Here is a 19,657-nt window from a genome sequence, read left to right on the forward strand (position 1 = left end):
GCCCCTCCTGCACCATCCCCCCCTCCCCCCCCGTGCCCCCAGCCCCCAGCCCAACCTCGGGTGGCTGGAAGCAATTAAAGCCCTTGGTGGCCAGGGAGGGCGTTCCACAGCCGCCCAGCTGGGGGGCTGGGGACCCCCCCCAGAGCTGCCTGTCCTCCTCCCTGGGGCACCCCGGGGTGCTGCAGCCCTGCTCCCCACACCCCGGGGACCCCCAGCCCACAGCAACACTGATCCCCAGCCCCGCTGCTGTACTGGGATGTGCTGGGACGTGCCCGGCATCCCTGGGCCGGTGGGATGCGGGACCCCCGTGCCCTGCACTTGCTCCAGGAGAGCAGAATCTGGCCACTACGGGGGTGTCATGGCAGCCAGTGGGGTCAAACGCTCCCCCAGCTGCTCCCTCCCCTGCCCTGCCCCAGCTGAGGAGGGGTCTCCACCCCGGCCACCCCCTCCTCTTTTCTTTTCCCCTCTGAAAGGAAAGAATGGGGCCGGGGACAATGGATGACAGGCCAGGACGGCCACCCAGGCTGCAGCCGTCCGGCACATTCCTGCCTGGCTTTCCATCAGAAAGCCCCCAGACAGGCTGGAGACCCCCTCCCCAGGCAGACAGACGGATGGAGGGGGGTACCAGGCTGGGGAACAGGGCAGCAGGTTTGGGTTTCAAGCCTGGTGACATGGCACGTGGCTTTGGCATGGGAGGAGTGGGGGGGCACCCAGCCAGGACCCCGGGGGTACAGTGGGGTGAGGGGCAGTGGTAGCCCCGGTACCCCCAGCCTGGGGTGCGCTCCGCTTGGGAAGGGGTATTTTGACTTTCCGGCTTCTTCCCTCGGGCTCGGGGCTGAGGGGTACAGCCTGGCCCCCTTCCCTTCCCAATGTGGGGCTGGCCCCCAGTATGACCCCAGATCGCACTGGGGCTGAGCCCAGTGCCTGCTCTGGGCCATGGGGCTGGCATGTGGCTGGGGGCCGGGGGGGGGCCAGGAGGGTCCCGTGTCCGAACACCGGGACCCCCCAGGGCTGCACCACCACCCAGGGACACTGATCCATGCCTGCCCTCGCAGACCCACCACTCACCCTCCCCAGCCGTGCCCCCCGCCATGCAGTCCCCCCCAGCCACGTGTACCCCCAGCCAGGCACCTCTCCATGTCCCCTCCCAGTCATGCCCCCCCCCCACACCCCCAGCCATACAGCCCTCCATGTCCCCACAAGCCATGCTCCCCTCCATGTTCCCCCTGCCACGCATCCTCCTCCCCTCCCACCCCAGCCACGCATCCCTCCCGTGTTTCCCCCCCGCCAAGTCATACAGCACTCTGTGTCTCCCCAGCCACGTCCCCCTCCATGTCCCCCCAGCCACACACCCTTCCATACTCCCCCCAGCCATGTGCCCCTCCACGTCTCCCAGCCATGTCCCCCTGTCCCCCCCCATGCCCCCACCCCCATGCCCCCCCCAGCCATGCCTCCCCCCATGTACCACACTGGCCATGCACCCCCTCTGTGCCCTTCCCCCAGCTTCGGTACATCAAGCCCCCGCCATGTCCCCCCGCCCCCTCCCCCGGCTCTGCCCCCCTGGTGCCTTGCCCCCACTTTGGGCCATGTCCCCCCATGCCCCCCAGCCATGTGTGCGTCCCCCACACCGTTATGCCCCCCCACCACTGCCTTGCCCCCACTTTGGGCCATGCTCCCCCCAACCACATATGCCACCCCTCTCCCGATTGTGCCCCGTCCCCCCCCCCGGTGCCTTGACCCCACTTTGGGCTGCGTCCCCCCCCAGCCATGTGTGTCACCCCCCACCTCCCGATTCTGCCCCCCCCCCCGGTGCCTTGCCCCCACTTTGGGCCGTGTCCCCCCCAGCCATGTGTGTCACCCCCCACCTCCCTGTTGCGCCCCCCCCGCCCCCCGCGGTGTCTTGCCCCCACTTTGGGCCTTGTCCCCCCGTGTCCCCCCACCCCCCCCGGTCCGTGGCCCCCCCCAACCCCCCCCGGGGGGGCGGGTCCTTGTCCCGCGAGCCCGGCCGGCGCCTCCCCATTGGCTGCCGCCGCGCCGCTCCCCTGTTATTTTTCGAATATAAATAGGGGCGGCGGCAGGCGCGCGCCCGGCCGGGCCCCGCCGAACCGGACAGGGCGGCGGGCACGGCGCGGCGCCGCGGGAAAAATAGGCATCCTTGGTTTTTTTTTTTTTTTTTTAATTGATTTTTAGCTTCATTTCCTGCACCCGCATGGCGGCGCGGGGCGGCCCCGGCCGCCGTGGGATGCCCAGGCTGGCGGCGGGTCGAGCGGGCATGTCCCCGGTCACCACGCTGGCGCTGGACATGGACAACCTGGCGGGGCTGGGCAGGTGAGCGGCGCCGGGGGGGGGTGGAGGGGGGTGGGCTGCCCCACGCGTGGCTCTTGCTGGCCCCGGGGGGTGCCCCATGCGTGGCTCCCCCTGCCGGACACGCGTGGCTGAGGGCAGCTTGTGCTGAGCCCGCCGGTGGCACCCTGCCGGGGCGGGGGCGGGGGGTGTTAAGGCGTTTTGGGCCACCCGCTTAGCCCCTGATGCTGACCCTGCCCCCCCACCCCCAAGGAAAGGGCGAGGAGCATCGCGGGGTGCCACGTTCCCGCGGTCTGATCCCCCTTCCGCTCTGCCTGCAGCCACTGGGATACCCCAAAGCGGAGGGTCGCCGGGGTCCTCCAGCGACAGTGGTCCAGCCTGTCCCAAGAGTCGGTGGCCTCCGACTCCTCCCGGGATTCAGTCTCCTCCGAGTCCTCCGATGCGGGTGAGTGATGGGCGCTGCTGCACCCCCCCCCCCCCCCCTTCTCCCAGGGACTGAGGCCGTGCACAGGGAGCTGTGGCATGGTGGGGGGATGTCCCCTGGCAGTGGGGTGGAGGATGCGTGGGCAGGGGCCCCCTGCATGTGGCTGGCGAGACAGGGAGGGGGTTTGAGGCTGGGGGCTTCTTGGGGTGCACGTGGGAGCTGGGCCCCTACTCTGCTCCCAGCTCCCGGCCCTGCTCTGAGTCACTCCCGCCAGGCACTTAACCCGCGCCAGCTTCAAATTGGGACTTCCTTCTTGGTGCTTCCGACTTCGATCCCTTCCCTGTGGGGGACGATGGCCAAGAGCCCCCACCCTGCTCCCTGGGGGCTTGGCCATGGACCACCCCAGCGGGGTCCCTGGCCGGGGTGACGTGGGACATCTTGGCCAGGGTGGGTGCTTCAAGGGTCAGTGCCATCCCCCTTGCCACACTGGGGGGGTGGGCGAGGGCCCCTCTGTGAGCACACAGTGGGTACCACTGGCTTTGACCCCTTCCCCAGCACCGGCTGGAGCAGTGGGGAAGCACAGCCGGGATGTGGGGGCGCTCCTTTGCCCGGCTGCCTCCTGCAAAGAGCCCCACAGGAGCAGAGCCGGCGCTGTGCCGAAGCGGGCCCGGGGCAGGGCATGGCTCGATCCCCAGCGGGGCCCGATTTCTCTCCCCCGGTGCTACCCCTGCCCCTTGTTCCCACAGGAGTGGGGCTGGATTCCCCCACGCAGGAGGACCCCGCGGTGCTGGAGGAAGTGTGAGTGCTCCCTGTTTTCCCCCCAGGGCTCCCCCCTCGCCCTCCCCCTGCCTCCCGCAGGCAGTGTCAGGCCCTGCCTGCCCTGAGCTGCCTGCAGTGCCTGGTCCCAGCCTTGCTGGGGGGGGGCTGTGCTTCCAACTGTGCACCCCCCACAAAATTTACTTCTAGAGGGGTGAGAAACCACCCCGCACCAGGGAGAGCGGGGACGTCGGCGCCGGTGCTCAGCACAGCCCTGCTGCAGGCAGGGTTCTGGCAGCGGGTGCAGGCAGGAAGCCCGCACGGTGCTGCCTTGGTGCGGCCGGGCCAAATCCTCTTCCGGGCTGCACTGGCAGGGACGGCTGGTTGCCAGCTCCCTGCCTTGCCATGCAGCGGAGCAAGGGTGCTGAACACCCCCCTGGGCTCCCAACAGCCCCCCCGCCTCCCCCCACCCTGCCTTGGGGTGCTGTTGCACTGGCCCCATGGGGTGGGGATGCAGGTTGGGGGGGTGTAGGATTCAGCTGAGAGCAAAGCTCTCTGTGCGGGGGTGAGGGGCTCTGCCTACTGTACCTGCTGCCAGTCCCCCTTGTTGGAGAGGTGCACCCGAGACCCCCCATGCTTTTGCTGTGCTGGTGGCTTCACCCAGCCGTTGGCAGAGCCCAGCTCTAGCAGATGTGCTGGGTGAATGAGTAACTGGGGGCAGATGGTGGGGCCAGGGCAGCAGCCATGGGGCTGGGTGTGTTCAGCTGTGGGGGACGTGCCGGTTCCCGTCCTGCCACAGCGTGCCGCCAGCATGGCCATATGGCTGCCGGCCAGCATCCCTGCCGCGGGCGGATTTACATACAGGTGGAGAGCGGGCGCCGCTGCTGCCGGCTTTGTCTGGGCGCGGAGCGAGGTCATTGGGGTGCCCTGGACCACCCCGGCGTGCTGCCCTCCCCCCCATCTACCCCCAGCCCCGGATTGGGGTCCCCGGTCTGAAACCTGCAATGTCCAGATGGGGCTTTAACCCTTTGTGGGACTGAAAGCCCCCGCCATTGGGCTGCTCTCCCTGGGGCGCTGCCAGCCTCTGAATGGGGTTGGGGACACTGTAAGGGCTGGGGCTGCCCGTCCCCGGGGCTCCTGGGCTGGGGCACAGGGTTCAATTTCCCCTAACCCTGGCTTTCTTCTCCATGCAGCTTTGAGAAAGCAATCCTGGAGTCCGGGAGAGTTCTCAAAGAGTAAGTGAAGGGGCTCTGTCCCTGTGCCCAGACCCGAAAGCCAGGCTGTCTCTGTGCCCTTCCCAGGGTCTGGATTAGTGTATGGGTGGCGCTTTGTGCTTGCGGGAGTTGCTGCCCCAGGGTCCTTTGGGAGCTGTGACAGCTCTGGAGAGGTCTCACCCTGCTGCGGGGACCCGGGGGATGGGGGGGTGGGCCACGCCAGCTTTTGTGGGACACCGCTGATCCAGGGCACCATTTGTCATTTAATCCTTTCCTTTCCCTGTTTCTTGCAGCAATAAGCTCCTTATGCGGAGGATCCACTCGCTGTCGGTAAGTTCTGAGGGCTCTGCGGGGCTGAGTGGAGGGAAGCCGGGTCCTGCTGTGCCCCTGGCTGGCTGAGCTGGGAGGAGGAGGAGGAGGATGGAGCTGGAGAGGGCAGGGGTCGTGCAGCATCTCTTACCCCTCTGCCTGCCCCACAGCCAGAGCTCCTGGGGGCCAGCCCGGTCCTGAAGAACATCTCCCACTCCCGGGACTTCAATGGCCACAGGGCTGTCGAGCAGAGCGGCCGGAGAGAGCCCGAGGACAAGGTGAGGGGGGCAGTGAGGCCAAGGGAGGTGGTGCTGGGGAAGGGGCAGGTGGATGCTAATGCTGTGCCCCCCTGCTGCAGGAGGGGTTTGTCTTCAAGAAGCCTCAGAGGCCAGGTCAGCGCAGCCGGCTGCCCGCTGGCGATGGGGCTGCGGGGAGGGACCGCTTCGCCCAGAGACCCGTCTCTGCACCTGGACTGCTGGTGAGAGGGACTGGGGGGCTCCGGGGGGACACTGGGGATGGATCCTCCTGCTGCAGGAGCTGCTGAGCTGGGACCTGGTGCTCCAACCTCCATGTTTGACCTGGAAATCTGTGGATGTGGGAGCTGAAGGGGTAGTTACAGCCTGGGGAGGGGATATCCTGCTTTGAAACAGGGCTGGTGTGGGGCTGGCCCCACTCCTGAGCCGTGGGCTATGTCCTCTCCAGTTCAACACCCCCGAGAAGGAAAATCTCCCCCAGGGAGATAGCCCCATCATACTGCGCCGGTGCTCCTTGACCTCCTCCATGTCTGAGGATGAAGATGATGGCTTCATGGAGATCCTGGATGAGGAGGAGATGAAGGTAGGGAGGGCTCCGATGTCTGTGGGGGTGGATGGGCCCTGGGCATGGTGTCCATCCCTGCTTAGGGGGATTGGGAAGCTGCCAGTGGGACTCGGCCCCTTCATGCTCCTCTCTACCTCTCCCCATGGCCCTCCTGGTTGCTGCCCTGGCAGAGCGATGCCGATGTGCCACAGGGGATGGAGAATCTGCTGACTGCGCCGCTGGTGAGGAAGGAGGAGGCAGAGCCGGTACGTGGGAGCCTTGGCCAGGGGGCAGGGGGGTGGATGGAGACCCAGGCCTCCCCCCCAGCATCTCCAAGGGGAATCTGGGGGTGAGGGTCCCTCACAAAGGGGCTGGTTGGTGAGCAGCACCAGCCTGGGGGCTTTGAGCTCTTTCTGGGTTGTGTGTGGCCACCAAAGTGTGGGACCCTTGTCCCCCCACTCTCACGGTGCTGGTAGGAGCTGGGGGGGATGATGTGAGGGGATGACAGACCTCCAGGCAGCAACATTGGCTCTCCCCACACAGCGTCCCACGAAGCGTAGCAAGTGCCGGCAGCTCTTCCGCTCACCCTCAATGCCCAGCAGCGTCATCAGGCCCATCCTGAAGCGGATAGACCGGCCCCAGGACAGGGACACCCCTGTCAAGACCAAGCGGCGGAGGAGCGTGGCTGGTACCCCCAGTGAGGAGGCAGCAGCAGAGCCGGTGGGTGATGGGGAAGCCTTGGGGCGAGGTGTCCTTGTCATGGTCCGCCCTTCGCTGGTGGGACTGGCCCATGCCCTGGCTCTGCCAGAGCCCTTGCTAATGCTGAGGGGATGTCTCTGGTTTGTGTCTCTGCAGAAAGCGTGGCTGCTGCGCTCCAGGTCCTTCTCCCATGAGGAGATTGAGAACCTGCTGGCCAATGACCACCAGGAGCTCATTGGGGACTTCTCCAAGGTAGGGCCACAGGGATGCTGGAGGTCTGGGGGTGCTGCCCCCTTCCTCCTGAAGCAGAGGGGCTTTCGGCAGAGCCCTGCACCAGTGCAAGAGCCCAAATCCAGCTGTGGCGGCCCTTGCTTGGGGACTTGGGGCTGTGACTTTCCAGCCTGCAGACCTTGTAACGCATAGAGAGCCTGATCACTGCTCCTCTAGTGCCAGCACCATGCCGTGTCTGTGGCTCCCTTGGGGGAGCAGTCCTCAAGGTCGGGGGAAGCAGGAGACAGCCTCTGCTCTGGGAGGTCTCCCTGGGATGGATCTTGAACACAGCACACCTTCTGTCCTCCAGGCTTACCTGCTGCAGACGGTGGAAGGGAAGCACCAGGACCTGAAGTACATTTCTCCTGAAACGGTAAGGGATCAGCAGCCTCTCCCTGAACTGCCCCTGTGGGGCTGCCTGCCTGGCCCCCCCCGCGCTCCTCCCCTCAGTGACAGGCTTTCCCTGCAGATGGTGGCAGTGCTGACAGGGCAGTTCAGCAGCCTCATTGAGAGCTGTGTGATCGTGGACTGCAGGTACCCCTACGAGTACGAGGGAGGCCACATCAAGGTCAGAACTGCTGCTGCACCCCTCCGGGGTGGGGTGGGGGGGCCCCTGTGGGGTGGGGGAAATTCAAACTCATCAAATCCCAGAGGGGCTGGGCTCCCTCAAAGGTCCTGAGCACCCCCCCCTCCACCCCCAAGGGGTCGAGCAGCCCTCCCCAAAGGTCCTGAGCCACAACTGGCAGGGGGGGAAGGGTGATGGTGCCCCTGTAGATGGGGGGTGATGGGGGAGGCTGCGGGCAGAGTACTGACCCCCCTCCTCCTGATGAAATGGGAGGTGGGGGGATGAAGGTGCTTCGTCTCCCTCCCCAGGGTGCAGTCAACCTGCCGATGGAGCAGGATGTGGAGGATTTCCTGCTGAAGAAGCCCATCGTGCCCTTTGACGCCAGCAAGAGGGTGATCGTCATCTTCCACTGCGAGTTCTCCTCTGAGAGGGGGCCCAGGATGTGAGTTGGGGCGGGGGGTGTGTGTGTGTATGCTGGGGTTTCTGGACCCTCCCCGGACACGGCTGGATCCTGGCTTGGTGACAATCCCTGCCGCAGCCCCTTCCCATCACCTTCCCCTGTCCCGCAGGTGCCGGTTCGTCAGGGAGAAGGACCGAGCCTGTAATGAGTACCCCCACCTCCACTACCCTGAGCTCTATGTCTTGAAGGGGGGGTACCGGGAGTTCTTCCCCCAGTACCAGGTGAGTCCCCCACCTCTGCCGACTGTGTGGCAGGAGGGGAGGGCTTGGGGTGGGGCATGGGGAACACCCTCTCCCTTTCCCAAACCCTGCCCTGCTGGGGGAAGAGAGGGGTCTGGCGCTGAGCATCCTCCATGGGGATGGTATTTCAAGGGGCAAGGGTCTGTGCTGAGGGTCCTGGGGTACTGGGTTTTCCCGTGGGTGGGGGGCAGGGGCTGCACTGCAGGTGCTGACAGACACATTGTGGGTGCCCAGACACATTGCGAGCCCCAGGACTATCGCCCCATGCACCATGAGGATTTCAAGGAGGACCTGCGCAAGTTCCGCCTGAAGAGCCGCACGTGGGCGGGCGAGCGCAGCAAACAGGAGCTCTATAGTCGCCTCAAGAACTTCTGATGGCTCTGGGGGTACCCCCGTAACCCCCCACCCTGCCCCCCTGGGGCTGCCATCCGGCAACATCTCCCAGCCCTAAAACCTAGCTTTCCCCAGCCCTCCTCTGCCGGGTGCCCTGCACAGGATCACTGACCTCAGCAGCAGGGTGGGTTTTTAGCCCTTTTCACCCTAGAAAAGGGTAAAAAGGGTTTAGGTTTTATCCTAAATTGTGGCTGGTGTGGGGGAAATGTCTGGGACTGCTCCCTCTAGCCCAGACCATAAGTCACTGCCATGTTAAACCTTCCTCTGGGCCTCCGGGGTGGGGGCAGAGCTGTAGCGGGTGCTGGCTGCCTCCCCCAGCTCTCCCCTCCCTCGGAGCAGGGAATGGGGCTCCAGGGCTGTGGGGCAACCCCCCAAGCCAGTGACAGCCCCCCTCCCTTGCACCCTGGGCCAGGGCACCTGTGCCAGCTCTGGGAAAGCCATGGGGCTGCAGCTGAGCCCTGGGAGGGGAGGGCATGGAGCTGGTTAGACCCTGCCTGGGGCTTAATTGCCAGAACTGAGGCAGAAAAGCACTTAAACCTCCTCTGCAGCCCTTCTCCGGGTGGGGGCAGGTGCCTGGGGGGCGCACCCTGTGGGTGCAGTCACTGACTGCATCAGCCTGGGTTGCTTTGGGGTTTTTTGTTGTTGGGTGCCCCCCCCCCCCCCATTTTATTTAAAATAGTTTGTTCTCCTCTTCTAAGCCAGCTGTGGCTAACAGCGGGGGGCAGGAGGGGCTTCACCCTGACCCCAGAGCCAGGCAGTGGTTAAGCTGTGGCACCTCAGGGACACCGCGGCACGGGGCTGAGCACTTGCCTGTGACCTGGGGAAGGGTGGGAAGCATTTCGTTGGCCGGGAGCTGCCGCTGTCACGCTGTACTCATGTGTCTCATTCATTTTTATGTTTATACGTGGGGGTTTTTTTACGCTCCTGGCTAATAACTCCTCAAGGAGGAAGAACAAACCTGTGTCTCTTGTCTGTGACTGATGCAAAGCAAAGGCTGGCGGGGGGCAGGCTGTGTGAGGGCTTGGTGAGGTGGAGAGGGCTGGGGTAATGGCTTCGCTGGGGGCTTCCCTGGGGGGATAGTGGCTGGGGCAGGGACAAATATTGACCTGTTTAATGCTGTCCCTGCACAGTGGGATGGTGGCAGCATGGCCCCAGCTGGGTTATGGGAGAGCTCTGCCCCACTCCTGCTTGGCCATGGAGGGGGGCCTGCAGGGCAGGGGCTGTGGGCCCCCCCTCAGGGCCATGCGTGGGTGGGGCTGGAGGGGTGACGGGGGGGGGGGGGGGGGGGGGTCCTGCAGCCAGGGCAGAGCTACCTGAGGGGGGCACCCCTGCCCTGCCACCCCTGGCGTGGGTGATCCTGTGTCCCTCAGGCCATGCCCCACCACCACCCCCGGGTGATGCTGTGTTTCCCTGTCCCCCCCTCCCTCGGGGCAATCCTGTCCCCCCCGGCCCTGCTGCCCCCGGGGTGATCCTGGGCTCCTCCAGCCCCTGGGATGACCCTCTCGTTCCCCCAGGCTCTGCCATCCCCAGGCTGATCCTGTGTCCCCGGGGGTGACCCTGTTGCCCACGGCTCTGCTGTCCCCCAGGCCCTGCCACCCCTCCCAGGCCGTACTTCCTCTTCCCCTCCGCCAGCCCGCCCACCAGCCCACTATGCGCCAATCAGCGCGCCGCTCGCGTAGCCTTGGCCAATCACGGCCCGGTCCTGTCAAGTGCAGCGTGTGGGGGGCCAAGCTTCCCCTCTCTGGACTCACCAATCGCCGCCGCCGCTGCCCTCCGCATCGGCCAATCTCTGCCCTCCCGCGCCCTGCGCCAATCTGAGCGGGGACCTTCGTCACACTCGCTGACCAATGGCAGCCGGCGGAGGGGCGGGAGGGGCGGGGCGGACCGGTGGTGGGGGCCGGGGTCGCGGCGGCGTTGCCATGGTGCGGGCGTTCGTGCTGCTGGCGCTGGGCGGCCCCGGCCCCCCGCGCCCCGCCCCCTGCCGCGTGCTGTACGCGCGCGCCTTCGGTACTCCCCCCGAGACCGACACCCCCCCCGGCACCGGGGACCCCTCCCGGCAGCGCCTCCGCCGCAAGGAGCAGCTGCTGGCCGTGGCCAGGTACCCGGGACACCCCCTTTTCCCTGGGCGGGGCGGGGGGGGGGCGGTTTGGGCTCGGAGGGACCCCCGGGGCCGGGACACGCCCCCTCCATGGGACTCCCCCATTCCTGGGGATGCTGGGCTCGGTAGGGCCCCCAGGACCGGTTCCCCGGTTCTGGCCGGTCCCAGGGTTCTGGCACCCCCCCACCTCTGACAGTTCCAGGCTCAGTGGGACCCCTGGGGCCATGATACCCCCCTTTTTGGGGGGGGCTCCTGGGCTTTGCAGGACCCCCAGGGTGGTGACACCCCCTTCCTGGGGGGCTCTGTGCTCAGTGGGACCCCCAGAGCTATGACAGCCTTCTTTTGGGGGGACAGGGCTCTGCGGGACCCCCAGGGCCGTGGCACCACCGAGCCCTGTCCCCCCAATAGACAGGGTCACCCTGTCCCTGGATGGAGGGGGGGGGGCTTAACACAAGGGTCCCCCCTTCTCTCCCAGGCAAGTGGCCACCCAGTGCCAGCTGCTTCAGTCATCCTCGGGGCGCCCGTCCTCCCCCCAACTCCCCCAGCTCCCCGATGAGCCGATGTCGCTGCAAGACGCCCCGGGGGGGCTTTTCCAGCTGCCCTCCGGGGACCCCTTCCCCGAACGGGTGACGGTAGCCTGGCTGTCGGTCGTGGCCCTCGCCTTCGCTTTGGTTTGTGACCCCCAAGAGAATGTATCGCTTGCCGAAATCACCCTGCGCCGCCTGGCCCCCCGCCTGCTCGCCTCCCTGCGCCTCCTCGGCCCCGGCGCCGACGTCCTGCTCCGACCCGAGGCCGCTGACGTCCTCCTCGATCGTCTCCTGCCCCACGGGCAGATGCTTTTCCTCAACGAACACTTCCTCCAGGCAGTGGACCGGGAGATGGGCATCAAAGCATCCCGCTGAGCTACAGCCGGCATCCCTGCCCGGCACCCCCCGATATTTCGGGGCGGGAGAGGCAAGGGAGGGGTCCGAGATGGTCGCCAAGCCCCAGTGGGATGGAGAGGAAAAGTGGCTCAGGAATAAAGAGCAACGAGCCGGCAAAGAGCAGGTTTTTAATCCATTTATCCCCATGATACCATCTTGGGAGGCCTGGGGACTGCTAATAGCCATCCCCGTAAAAATCCATCCGGAGCTGGGATGGCACCATGTTCCTGCACAGCTCTGCGTGCACAGGACCGCAGGCAATGGCTCTGCAGGGCCATAAATGGACGTTAAAAAAGAGGTGATTCTCCCGCAGGGGGTTCTGCAAACCTCTCACCAGCCAGCCTGAAGGATGGATGGGTGCTGGGGGCCTCCGTCCCCTCCATGTGAAGGTTGGGGTTTCCCTGTCTGGATGCTTTGGGGCAGGTGGGGGGTCCTCAGTGGGGGAGCAGCAGCCATGGGCAGCTCAGGTCCCTCTGCTGTGGGACAGGATGACCAGAGATGGGGGTCTGTCACCTCAGGACAGGAGGGACCCCAGGGCAGACAAGGTAGCGAGGGGGTGTGCAACCAGCCCTGCTGCATCACGCTCACCGGGGTGGAGGATTTAATCAACAGGCAGCGAGGCAGGACACGGCCATGCCCCCAGCATGGGGGGTCGGTTGTCCCCAGATGTGTGCTTGGGGTGGAGGGGACATCTGTGACACCCTGGGAGGTGGCAGGAGCTGGCACCCACCCTCCCGGCTCCACAGGGTACAGCAGTGAGCAAGGTCCTGCCCCGGCAGTTTCTGGGTGCCAGGAGAGCCGGGGAGCCAGGAGCCATCGTGCCTGGCTCTCTCGCCACTGCCGGCATGCCGGAGATGGGCTGTGCTGCCTGTCCCTGCAGAGGGGCTGCCTGGGAGGGGTGGACCCCAAAATGTTTCCCCCCATAACTGCGCCGGTAAAGCTGAAGAACCTGGGGAGGGGCGCTGGGCATTGGTGGTGCCGGGCTTCAGCCATGGTGCGTCTCTCTGGACATGATGCTGGGTGGGATCTGGCCAGGCACGCTGCTGGGGGCTGCAGGCACAGAGGGGTCCCGGTACCCCCTCCCACCACGCTCACAGGGCAAGGGAGGGGACGGATCTGTCCCTCCCGCGGCACTAATGGGAGGCCCATGACATGAGAGATGTGGCACCATGGTTGATGCCAGCAAAGGTCCCCAAGGTGGGCAGGGCAGGGTAGAGGGGCTGAGGGGACCTCGCTGCCTGCCGGGGGCTGTGGGGGTGATGGAGCCAACCCCCCACTGGGTGGGGGGGGCAAGAGGCAGCTGGGGAGGTGCAGCAGGAGAAGTTCAATCAGGGCTCTTTGTGCAGGGGGTAGCATTGGGGTCTGGAGCATCGGCGGTGGCGTCAGTGTCGTGGCACGGGCACTGGCCGGGGATCTGCCCTGCTTCAGGGAGGAGCGGAGGTGCCGGGGGGGGCTCATCCAGCACGCTGCATGGGGTGAGGGGGCTGGCAGCGGGGCCGGCAGCGTGCCCGCAGGGGATCTGTCAGCAGGGCGTCAGGGCATGCTCAGGTCCCTCTTGCAGATCCAAGGGAAGGTGAAGTTGCAGTTGTGGTCGTTCCAGAGGCCGTTGCGCACAGGGTGGATCTGGGCGCAGTCCTCCTGGCCCCACTGCCCGTGGTCCGTGCTGTCCGGCTGCCCCGGTGCCCAGAAACTGCCGGGGAAGAGCGGGGTCAGCAGGGAGGTGCTGGGGGCGCCGGGCGCCCCCTTCCCAAGCCCTGCTCTCACCTCTGGGCCTGGGAGTAGGTAGCTCCATCCACCCAGCGCCAGGAGCCCCCGGGGCCCGTGGCTGTCAGCCCAATCCAGTAGGATCCTCCCCTTGCTTCCTGCGCCAGGTAGTCCTGTGGGACAGGACACAGGTGTGGGCAGGGGGAACAGGTAGGAGACAGTAGGAGGGCAGGAGGATGCATGGGCAGGAGGGTTCATGGGCAGGAGGATGTGCAGGCAGGAGGACACACAGGAGCAGGCAGCAGCAGGGCAGGGCAGGCAGGAGAGGGCGGTGATGGGCGCTGCAGCCCCAGTTACCTACCTGCTCCTCAAGGCTGGTGATGGAGGTGAGGTAGGAGTGGGTGAAGCGGCAGGCGGCCTCTGCCTCACTCCAGGGCTTCGGCTCCCTTGAGAAGTAGTAGATCTTCCCCTGGTGGTACCGCCATCCCAGGGACAGCCCCTGCAGCCACCGCCCTGGGGAGTGGGCAGCCGTGGGGTCGGGGTGCCAGCTGCCAGGGCCAGAGGGGCCGGGGCAGCCCAGGGCCGGGTGTCACCCCCCCCAACACCCCGCAGCCTCCCCAAGGACGTTACCGAGCTGCTCCTTCCGCCTTTGCGCCGCTGACGGGCTCTCACTGGGGTTCAAGGGACCTGCCACGGGGTTAGGGAGAGGAGCTAGCAGTGGTGTGCCCACCGCCTTGGGCAGAGGCTGGAGGGCAGGGGAAAGGGACAGGGGCTGGCTGGGGACAGGCTGGGTGGCAGGAGCTGGGTGGCAGGGCTGGGTGGCAAGGGGCTGGGGTACTGGAGCTGTAAGGCAGGGGCTGGGGGACAGAGGCTGGAGGCAGGGGCTGGAAGGGAGGAGCCAGGTGGCAGGGGCTGGGGGACAGGGGCTGGGGGCAGGGGCTGGACAGTAGCATCTGGGGACAGGGTCTGTAAGGCAGGAGCCGGGTGGCAGGGGCTTGGGACAGGGGCTGGGTGGCAAGGGGATGGGGTACTGGGGGCAGCCCCAGCGTCCCACTCACCATCAGGGTCAGGCAGCGGATGGGCTCCAATGGCCACCAGCTCTGCCCGTGCTGCCCGCAGGTCCGCCTGGCCCTGCACGTCTGGGGAGGGCAGGGCCGTGGGTCAGCGCTGTGCCAGGGCTGCCCGTGGGCTCCTGCTCGCTCCCGGCTCCTGACAGCCATCACCAGCTCCCGACAGCCATCACCGGCTCCCATCCCCCTGGCAGCACTTACACAGGGTGATGAGGGCTGCCAGGGTGGCCACCAGGACCACCCCCATGCCCATGGCCAGGACGGTGCCCAGCGTCCAGCGGGATGCAGCCGGAGGAGATCCAGGTGCCAGTACTGCGGGAGAGAATCCGGAGGTGCCCTGAGTCAGGTCTGAGCCAGCCCCGTGGACCCTGGCATGCCTAGGAGAGGAGCCGGGATGGGGAAGGAAGGGGGTCAGCCAGCTGCTCCTCCTGCATCCCAGCGGGATAGGGCTTACCTCGAGTGGGGCTGGGTGGGTAACGGATCTGCAGTCTCTCATACAGGTCTGGCTCTGCCTCCACCATCCCGGCAGCTAGCCCGGCTCAAGGAGCTGCTTCCTGCCGGAGCCTTGGCACACGCCGGCAAGGGCAGCCCGAAGTGCCAGGAAAGGGAACCGGGCAGCCAGGCACTCGCAACAGCTTGTGGGTGCCGGTTCCTGACGACAGCCAGGGCGTCACACGTGTCCTCCCGCCCCAAGCGGCATCATCTGGGGACAATCCTCGATGCAGGGCACGCAGCCACATCCCAGCCCTGGACCCCCAGCCCATGGCCAGCTCCTGCCCCAACCACTGACCCTGTGGTTTTGTCCCAAAGCTCGTCTCAATTGCAATTAGTGTTTCCCACCCTCAGACGCAGAAATGCTGGGGGAACCCCTGAATCCCAGGAGGGAACCAGCAACCTGGTCTCGGTGCCGGGGGCAGGGGGGGATGCGCCCAACCCAGTGTGCCGGGTGTGGTGCAGGGGGCTCCCAGCCTTCATCCTCCTTATTTGCCAGGAGAGCAGACAGCCTTCAAATGGGGCTGGCAGTGGCCTGTTATAAATGAGGAGAAGGGCTGTTGTCGTCGTCGTCATCGTCATCATCATCATCATCACTACTACATTAGTGATGTGCACGGGCAGTGCTCTGCCTGGCTGGAAAGCCGCACAGTGGGCGTGAGGACGGATGCCCAGGACAGGCACCATCCCGGCAGGATCCATGCAGAATCGGGCATGGGGAGCTGCCCTCTGGCACCAGGGGAAGCAGCCTTTGCCCAGACCCTCCTGGGCTGGAGGAGCTCCCTGCCGGCGGGGAACCCCAAAGGGGAGGTCGGTGCCTGCTGCCACAGGGTCTGCTCGGGGCCGCCCAGCTCCTCCCAGCACCGTCCCCGGGCGCTGCGGTGGGACACCTGGCACCACCGCCTGTGGCGCAGACCTCCCCAGGCCCCCAGCTGCCCGCGCTCTGCTCCGTAAACACCCAGATATGGTATTTCATAACTTCTGGTTTTTGGTTTTTTGTTGTTTTTTTTTTCCCCATTTTGGCCCAAACCATCATCGTGTTTAACACAGACACCAGAAATAGCTTCAAACATGCAGCAACAATGATTTTCCAGCAAATGCAGGAATTGCCAAAAAGCCCAGGGGTGCGTTTCTGCCCAGCTGCCCCTGCACCCCCTGGGCACGGGTCTGTCCCCCGGGGCTGCACCAGTGGCCTTGTGATGGGCAGACCTTCATCCTCCTGCTCCTCCCTGCTCTTCCCCTTCCCCGCTCCCCCTCCCCAGGGCACGGACACCCCCCAGCTTGGCCGCCACCAGCTGCGGTGACAGTGCCGTCCCCATGTCCCTCACCCCCTGAGCTCCAGCTGAGTTGCCATCTGGCTTGGAGCCGGCTGCCAGCACTGAATCAGAGGCAGCCCCATGTGGGCAGCGAGGGGCCATGGCCGAGGGTCCCTGCAGCCACACTCGGCTCTTCTCCAAGTTCTCCACCTCACCTGCAAGCCCTCACCCTTTCAGCTGCTCCATTTAATTTCCTTTTAATACATTTTCCCATTAAAGTGCCCTTCTCTTTAGTTCGGTGGACACGGTGCAGGAAGAGGTCCCATGTGGGACCTCGAGCATCATTTCCACATCCAAGCTGGTTTCACATTTGTGAGTCTCTATGAGGTTAACTGAATTCTCCCCTTACTGCGATTGTATTTACTGCCCTGGCAGAGACCTGCAGCTTCTCTGTTATTCCTTGGCATTTTGTAGACGCTGTCAGCATCCTTCTCCGCTCACCAATGCGGTAGCTCTACTCGGCCTTTCTCAGCTGGGCTTCCAGGCCATAAAGGTTCTCTGCTTAGATTGGACATTAGGCAAAGGTTCTTCCCTGAGCGGGTGGTCGGTCCCTGGAACAGAGTCCTCAGGGAAGTGATCATGGCACCAACCCTGTCAGCGGTCAAGGAACATCTGGATGACACGCTTATTCATATGGGGTAGTTTTAGGTAGTCTTGCAAGGAGCAGGGAGTTGGACTCAATGATCCTTATAGGTCCCTTCCAACCTTAGCTATTCTATGATTCTACGTATTGACATAACAATAACATTTAATTTATTGGGCTGCACTTTGCATCTCTGTCAATGCAACTCGATCCTCGAGTCAATGCAACTCGATGCAATGCCTTGAGTCTTTTGTTTCCTACCTACATTTTCATAAAGTTTCCCAGGGATACGGCACCACCAAATCCGTGAGCGGCATTGGACAGTGGCGCTCGCCCATTTGGAGCTGATGGGACCTCGGGAGATGAGAGGATGCAGCTGGATTTTGCAGTGTTGTGAAACAGGGTGAGTCAGGGCTGACAACACCACCCCAACACCCATCACCAAGCAGCTGGATGATGCTGCAGAAGTGTCCAGAGGAAGATGAAACTGTGGGGAAGAGGAAGGAAGCCAGTTCACCTTCATGTTGCACAAGTGGTGAATCATTCAGTCATAGAATATCTCGAGTTGGAAGGGACCCATGGGGATCATCTAGTCCATCGCACTGCAAGGAGCAGGGAGAGGAGCAGGGATTGCCCAGCTCTGTAGCCTGTCCAGATCTCTCTATAAGGCCTCTCTACCCTCAAGGGATTCCACAGCTCCTCCTAGCTTAGTGTCATCGGCAAACTTACTTAACGTACATTCAATTCCTCTACCCAGGTCATTTATAAAAACATTAAAGAGCCTGGGGAACCCCACTGGTGACCCCACACCACACAGCCTGATGTGACCCCATTTACTATAACCCTTTGAGCCCAACCCATCAGCCAACTGATCACCCAATGTATTATGGCCTTGTCTACCTGTGCGCTGGACATTTTGTCCAGAAGGATACTGCGAGACACAGTGTCAAAAGCTTTGCTAAAATCCAACACCCCCCCCCCATCTACTGTCTTCCCTGGGTCAACTAGATGGGTGACCTTGTCATAAAAGGAAATTAAGTTGGTTAGCGGGACTTTCTCTTCATAAACCCATTCTGGCTGTGACTAATGACTGAGTTGTCTCTCAAGTGGTTTTCAGTCACTCCCAGAACAACCTCCTCCATTGTTTTACCAGGCACTGAAGCAAGACTGATAGGATATAATTACCAGGGTCTTCCTTCTTTCACTTCTTGAAATCTAAGACAACATTTGCCAGCTTCCAGACAACTGGGCCCCCTCCAGACTGCCAAGACTGCTGAAAAATAGTGGAGGGATATTCCGCAATAGCATCAAGAGCTGTTATCATGATACCGTCATGATATCATGACATTATATGATAACATCAGGCAGCAGGAAGGGGAGGGATGGTCCCTGCTGAGGAGCATCATGCTGAAGTCTGGGACAGTGTCCCCATCCCTTATCCATCGGTGACAGCAGCAGGCACCTCCAGGCAGGCTTGAAGGCAGGGAGCAGCCCTGGGCTGACAACCGAGGGGCAGCCTCTCAGGGAGACACAGGAGTTATGGCCAGAGATGGCTTGTGTCAGCAGGAGATTCCCTGGGCTTTTCCCAAAATGGGCACAGCTCCTGTCCGGGCAAGGGTCTGTCTACCTGTTGGGGAGCAGAAAACCCACAAGTGATTCAAGATCAGCTTTGCAGGAGCCCAGGCTGCAGGCAGGAGCCCTCACTGCAGGCTACAGACCTAAACCAGGGCACGAAACAGAGAACAAATAATGCCAAATAGCAAAAAATTCCTTCAAAAAAGGATGGTGCCCGTGTGCCGCCCCCAAACAGGAGAGTTCCAGGCACACTCCTCACCCCGTGCCCCTCTCTGCATGCGGGGTTTCCCCAAACCTTTCATGTACCCCCTCTGCCTGCACCCACCTCCAGCCCAGCCAGTCCAAATTGACTCAGCCCTCTTTCTGACGAGGAGCTGGAGGAGCAAACCTTGTCCTGGGGCTCTGCTGGGAAGATCACCTGCACCCTAAGCACCCCTGTGCCTAGCCAGCCAGCCAGCCAGCCAGCCATCTACCCAGCCAGCCAGCCAGCCAGCCATCTACCCATCCATCCAGCCATCCATCCATCCAGCCAGCCAGCCAGCCAGCCTTCCCTCTGGTGGGAGGACCACACAGCATGGGGTGGGAGCCGAAGCAGTGAGGGTGCTCTGACCTGGCTGGGTGCAGACCTGGGAGCTGGGGAGGGTGGGGGATTGGAACCAATGCAGCCAGTTATTGTAAGGTGGGGCTGTTTTGAGACTGGGGAGGCAATTTCATGCTGCTCTGAGCAGGGATGCTCCCGTGTGGTGCCCTGGGCTGGGAAGGGGCTGCCTGGAGCTTCTCCCTCCCCCTTCACCCTCTCCTTGGCAGCTTCCCAGCCGTCTGCCCTCGCCATGAGCACCCTCTCACCCCGTCTTGGTGCAGGGGGACCCATCTGCTTGCTGACCGCAGGCACCAAGGAAACACCTTGAGAGCAGGACAAGTCCCCGCTTCCAGCCCACCACAGCTGGACCCAGGATGGGGGGGGTCCCCTGCGAGCACCAGGGCACTCTGTGGTGTGGATGTCCACCAGTGTGCACATCGGTCCATCCATGTTCCCACTGGACCACCCACGTGCCCATCAGTCCATCTGTGTGCCCAATGGACCATCCATTGATCCATGCGCCTGTCGGTCCATCCATGTGCCCACCCATCCATCCCTGTGCCATCGGACCACTTGTGTGTCCATTGGACCATCCCTGTGCCCATTGGTCCATCTGTGCGTCCATGGGACCATCTGCATCTCCACCAGTCCCTGCAGGAGCACACTGCCATACACTCAACCTCTGCCAAGCTGAGCTGCAGCCGCCCATTCCCCAGCGAAAGGCCCGGCAGTGCCCATACTCCTGGGAGGCACCGGGCAACCCAGTGAAGGCGAGTGCAGCCGGCGATCCTGGGGCCAAGGCACAGTGACAAGTGCCAGGCGGTGGGACTTGGGTCATGCTGGCTGAGTAAGGTACGTCCCAGCAGCCGGGATGGGGTCAGACCC

The 19,657-nt window shown here is 64.0% G+C and overlaps 3 protein-coding genes across 5 annotated transcripts; 2 read left to right on the plus strand and 1 right to left on the minus strand.

Moving 5' to 3' along the window:
- Positions 1-2,099: 2,099 nt before the first annotated feature.
- On the plus strand, positions 2,100-9,388 carry CDC25B (cell division cycle 25B). Of its 3 annotated transcripts, XM_054203676.1 has the most exons (16): positions 2,100-2,328; positions 2,625-2,749; positions 3,475-3,526; positions 4,678-4,719; positions 4,992-5,028; positions 5,178-5,285; positions 5,366-5,485; positions 5,710-5,844; positions 5,997-6,071; positions 6,349-6,525; positions 6,661-6,756; positions 7,085-7,147; positions 7,244-7,342; positions 7,648-7,781; positions 7,909-8,020; positions 8,273-9,388. In XM_054203676.1, the coding sequence occupies exons 1-16, from the start codon at positions 2,210-2,212 to the stop codon at positions 8,411-8,413; spliced, it is 1,635 nt and encodes a 544-aa protein (XP_054059651.1). In that variant the 5' UTR covers positions 2,100-2,209; the 3' UTR covers positions 8,414-9,388. The 3 variants fall into 3 exon arrangements, with proteins under 3 accessions (XP_054059651.1, XP_054059653.1, XP_054059654.1); XM_054203678.1 differs by lacking the exon at positions 7,244-7,342; XM_054203679.1 differs by lacking the exons at positions 2,100-2,328; positions 3,475-3,526 and having other exon boundaries at positions 2,673-2,749.
- A 923-nt stretch (positions 9,389-10,311) lies between these two features.
- Positions 10,312-11,572, plus strand: AP5S1 (adaptor related protein complex 5 subunit sigma 1). The gene is made up of 2 exons (XM_054203385.1): positions 10,312-10,529; positions 11,005-11,572. The coding sequence occupies exons 1-2, from the start codon at positions 10,351-10,353 to the stop codon at positions 11,429-11,431; spliced, it is 606 nt and encodes a 201-aa protein (XP_054059360.1). The 5' UTR covers positions 10,312-10,350; the 3' UTR covers positions 11,432-11,572.
- Positions 11,573-11,772: 200 nt separating this feature from the next.
- LOC128910320 (C-type lectin domain family 4 member F-like) lies at positions 11,773-15,180 on the minus strand. The gene is made up of 7 exons (XM_054203384.1): positions 14,681-15,180; positions 14,428-14,538; positions 14,215-14,295; positions 13,787-13,843; positions 13,518-13,669; positions 13,217-13,329; positions 11,773-13,142 (listed from the first exon to the last, which is right to left on the minus strand). Exons 1-7 carry the CDS (start codon positions 14,745-14,747, stop codon positions 12,986-12,988), a joined length of 738 nt encoding a protein of 245 aa, XP_054059359.1. The 5' UTR covers positions 14,748-15,180; the 3' UTR covers positions 11,773-12,985.
- Between the last annotated feature and the right edge of the window lie 4,477 nt (positions 15,181-19,657).

This window comes from Rissa tridactyla, chromosome 5 (assembly GCF_028500815.1).
Source record: "Rissa tridactyla isolate bRisTri1 chromosome 5, bRisTri1.patW.cur.20221130, whole genome shotgun sequence".
NCBI classification, from domain to species: domain Eukaryota; kingdom Metazoa; phylum Chordata; class Aves; order Charadriiformes; family Laridae; genus Rissa; species Rissa tridactyla.

Excerpts from the sequence above, each read along its gene's own strand:
- CDC25B (XM_054203676.1), top strand. The coding sequence starts at position 2,210 with ATGGCGGCGCGGGGCGGCCCCGGCCGCCGTGGGATGCCCAGGCTGGCG. Across the intron at positions 5,845-5,996 it reads TGGATGAGGAGGAGATGAAG|AGCGATGCCGATGTGCCACA; the intron begins GTAGGGAGGGCT and ends CTGCCCTGGCAG. Across the intron at positions 6,526-6,660 it reads AGGAGGCAGCAGCAGAGCCG|AAAGCGTGGCTGCTGCGCTC; the intron begins GTGGGTGATGGG and ends GTGTCTCTGCAG.
- AP5S1 (XM_054203385.1), top strand. The coding sequence starts at position 10,351 with ATGGTGCGGGCGTTCGTGCTGCTGGCGCTGGGCGGCCCCGGCCCCCCG. Across the intron at positions 10,530-11,004 it reads CAGCTGCTGGCCGTGGCCAG|GCAAGTGGCCACCCAGTGCC; the intron begins GTACCCGGGACA and ends CTTCTCTCCCAG.
- LOC128910320 (XM_054203384.1), bottom strand. The coding sequence starts at position 14,747 with ATGGTGGAGGCAGAGCCAGACCTGTATGAGAGACTGCAGATCCGTTAC. Across the intron at positions 13,844-14,214 it reads TCCGCTGCCTGACCCTGATG|GTCCCTTGAACCCCAGTGAG; the intron begins GTGAGTGGGACG and ends ACCCCGTGGCAG. Across the intron at positions 13,670-13,786 it reads AAGGCGGAAGGAGCAGCTCG|GGCGGTGGCTGCAGGGGCTG; the intron begins GTAACGTCCTTG and ends CCCACTCCCCAG.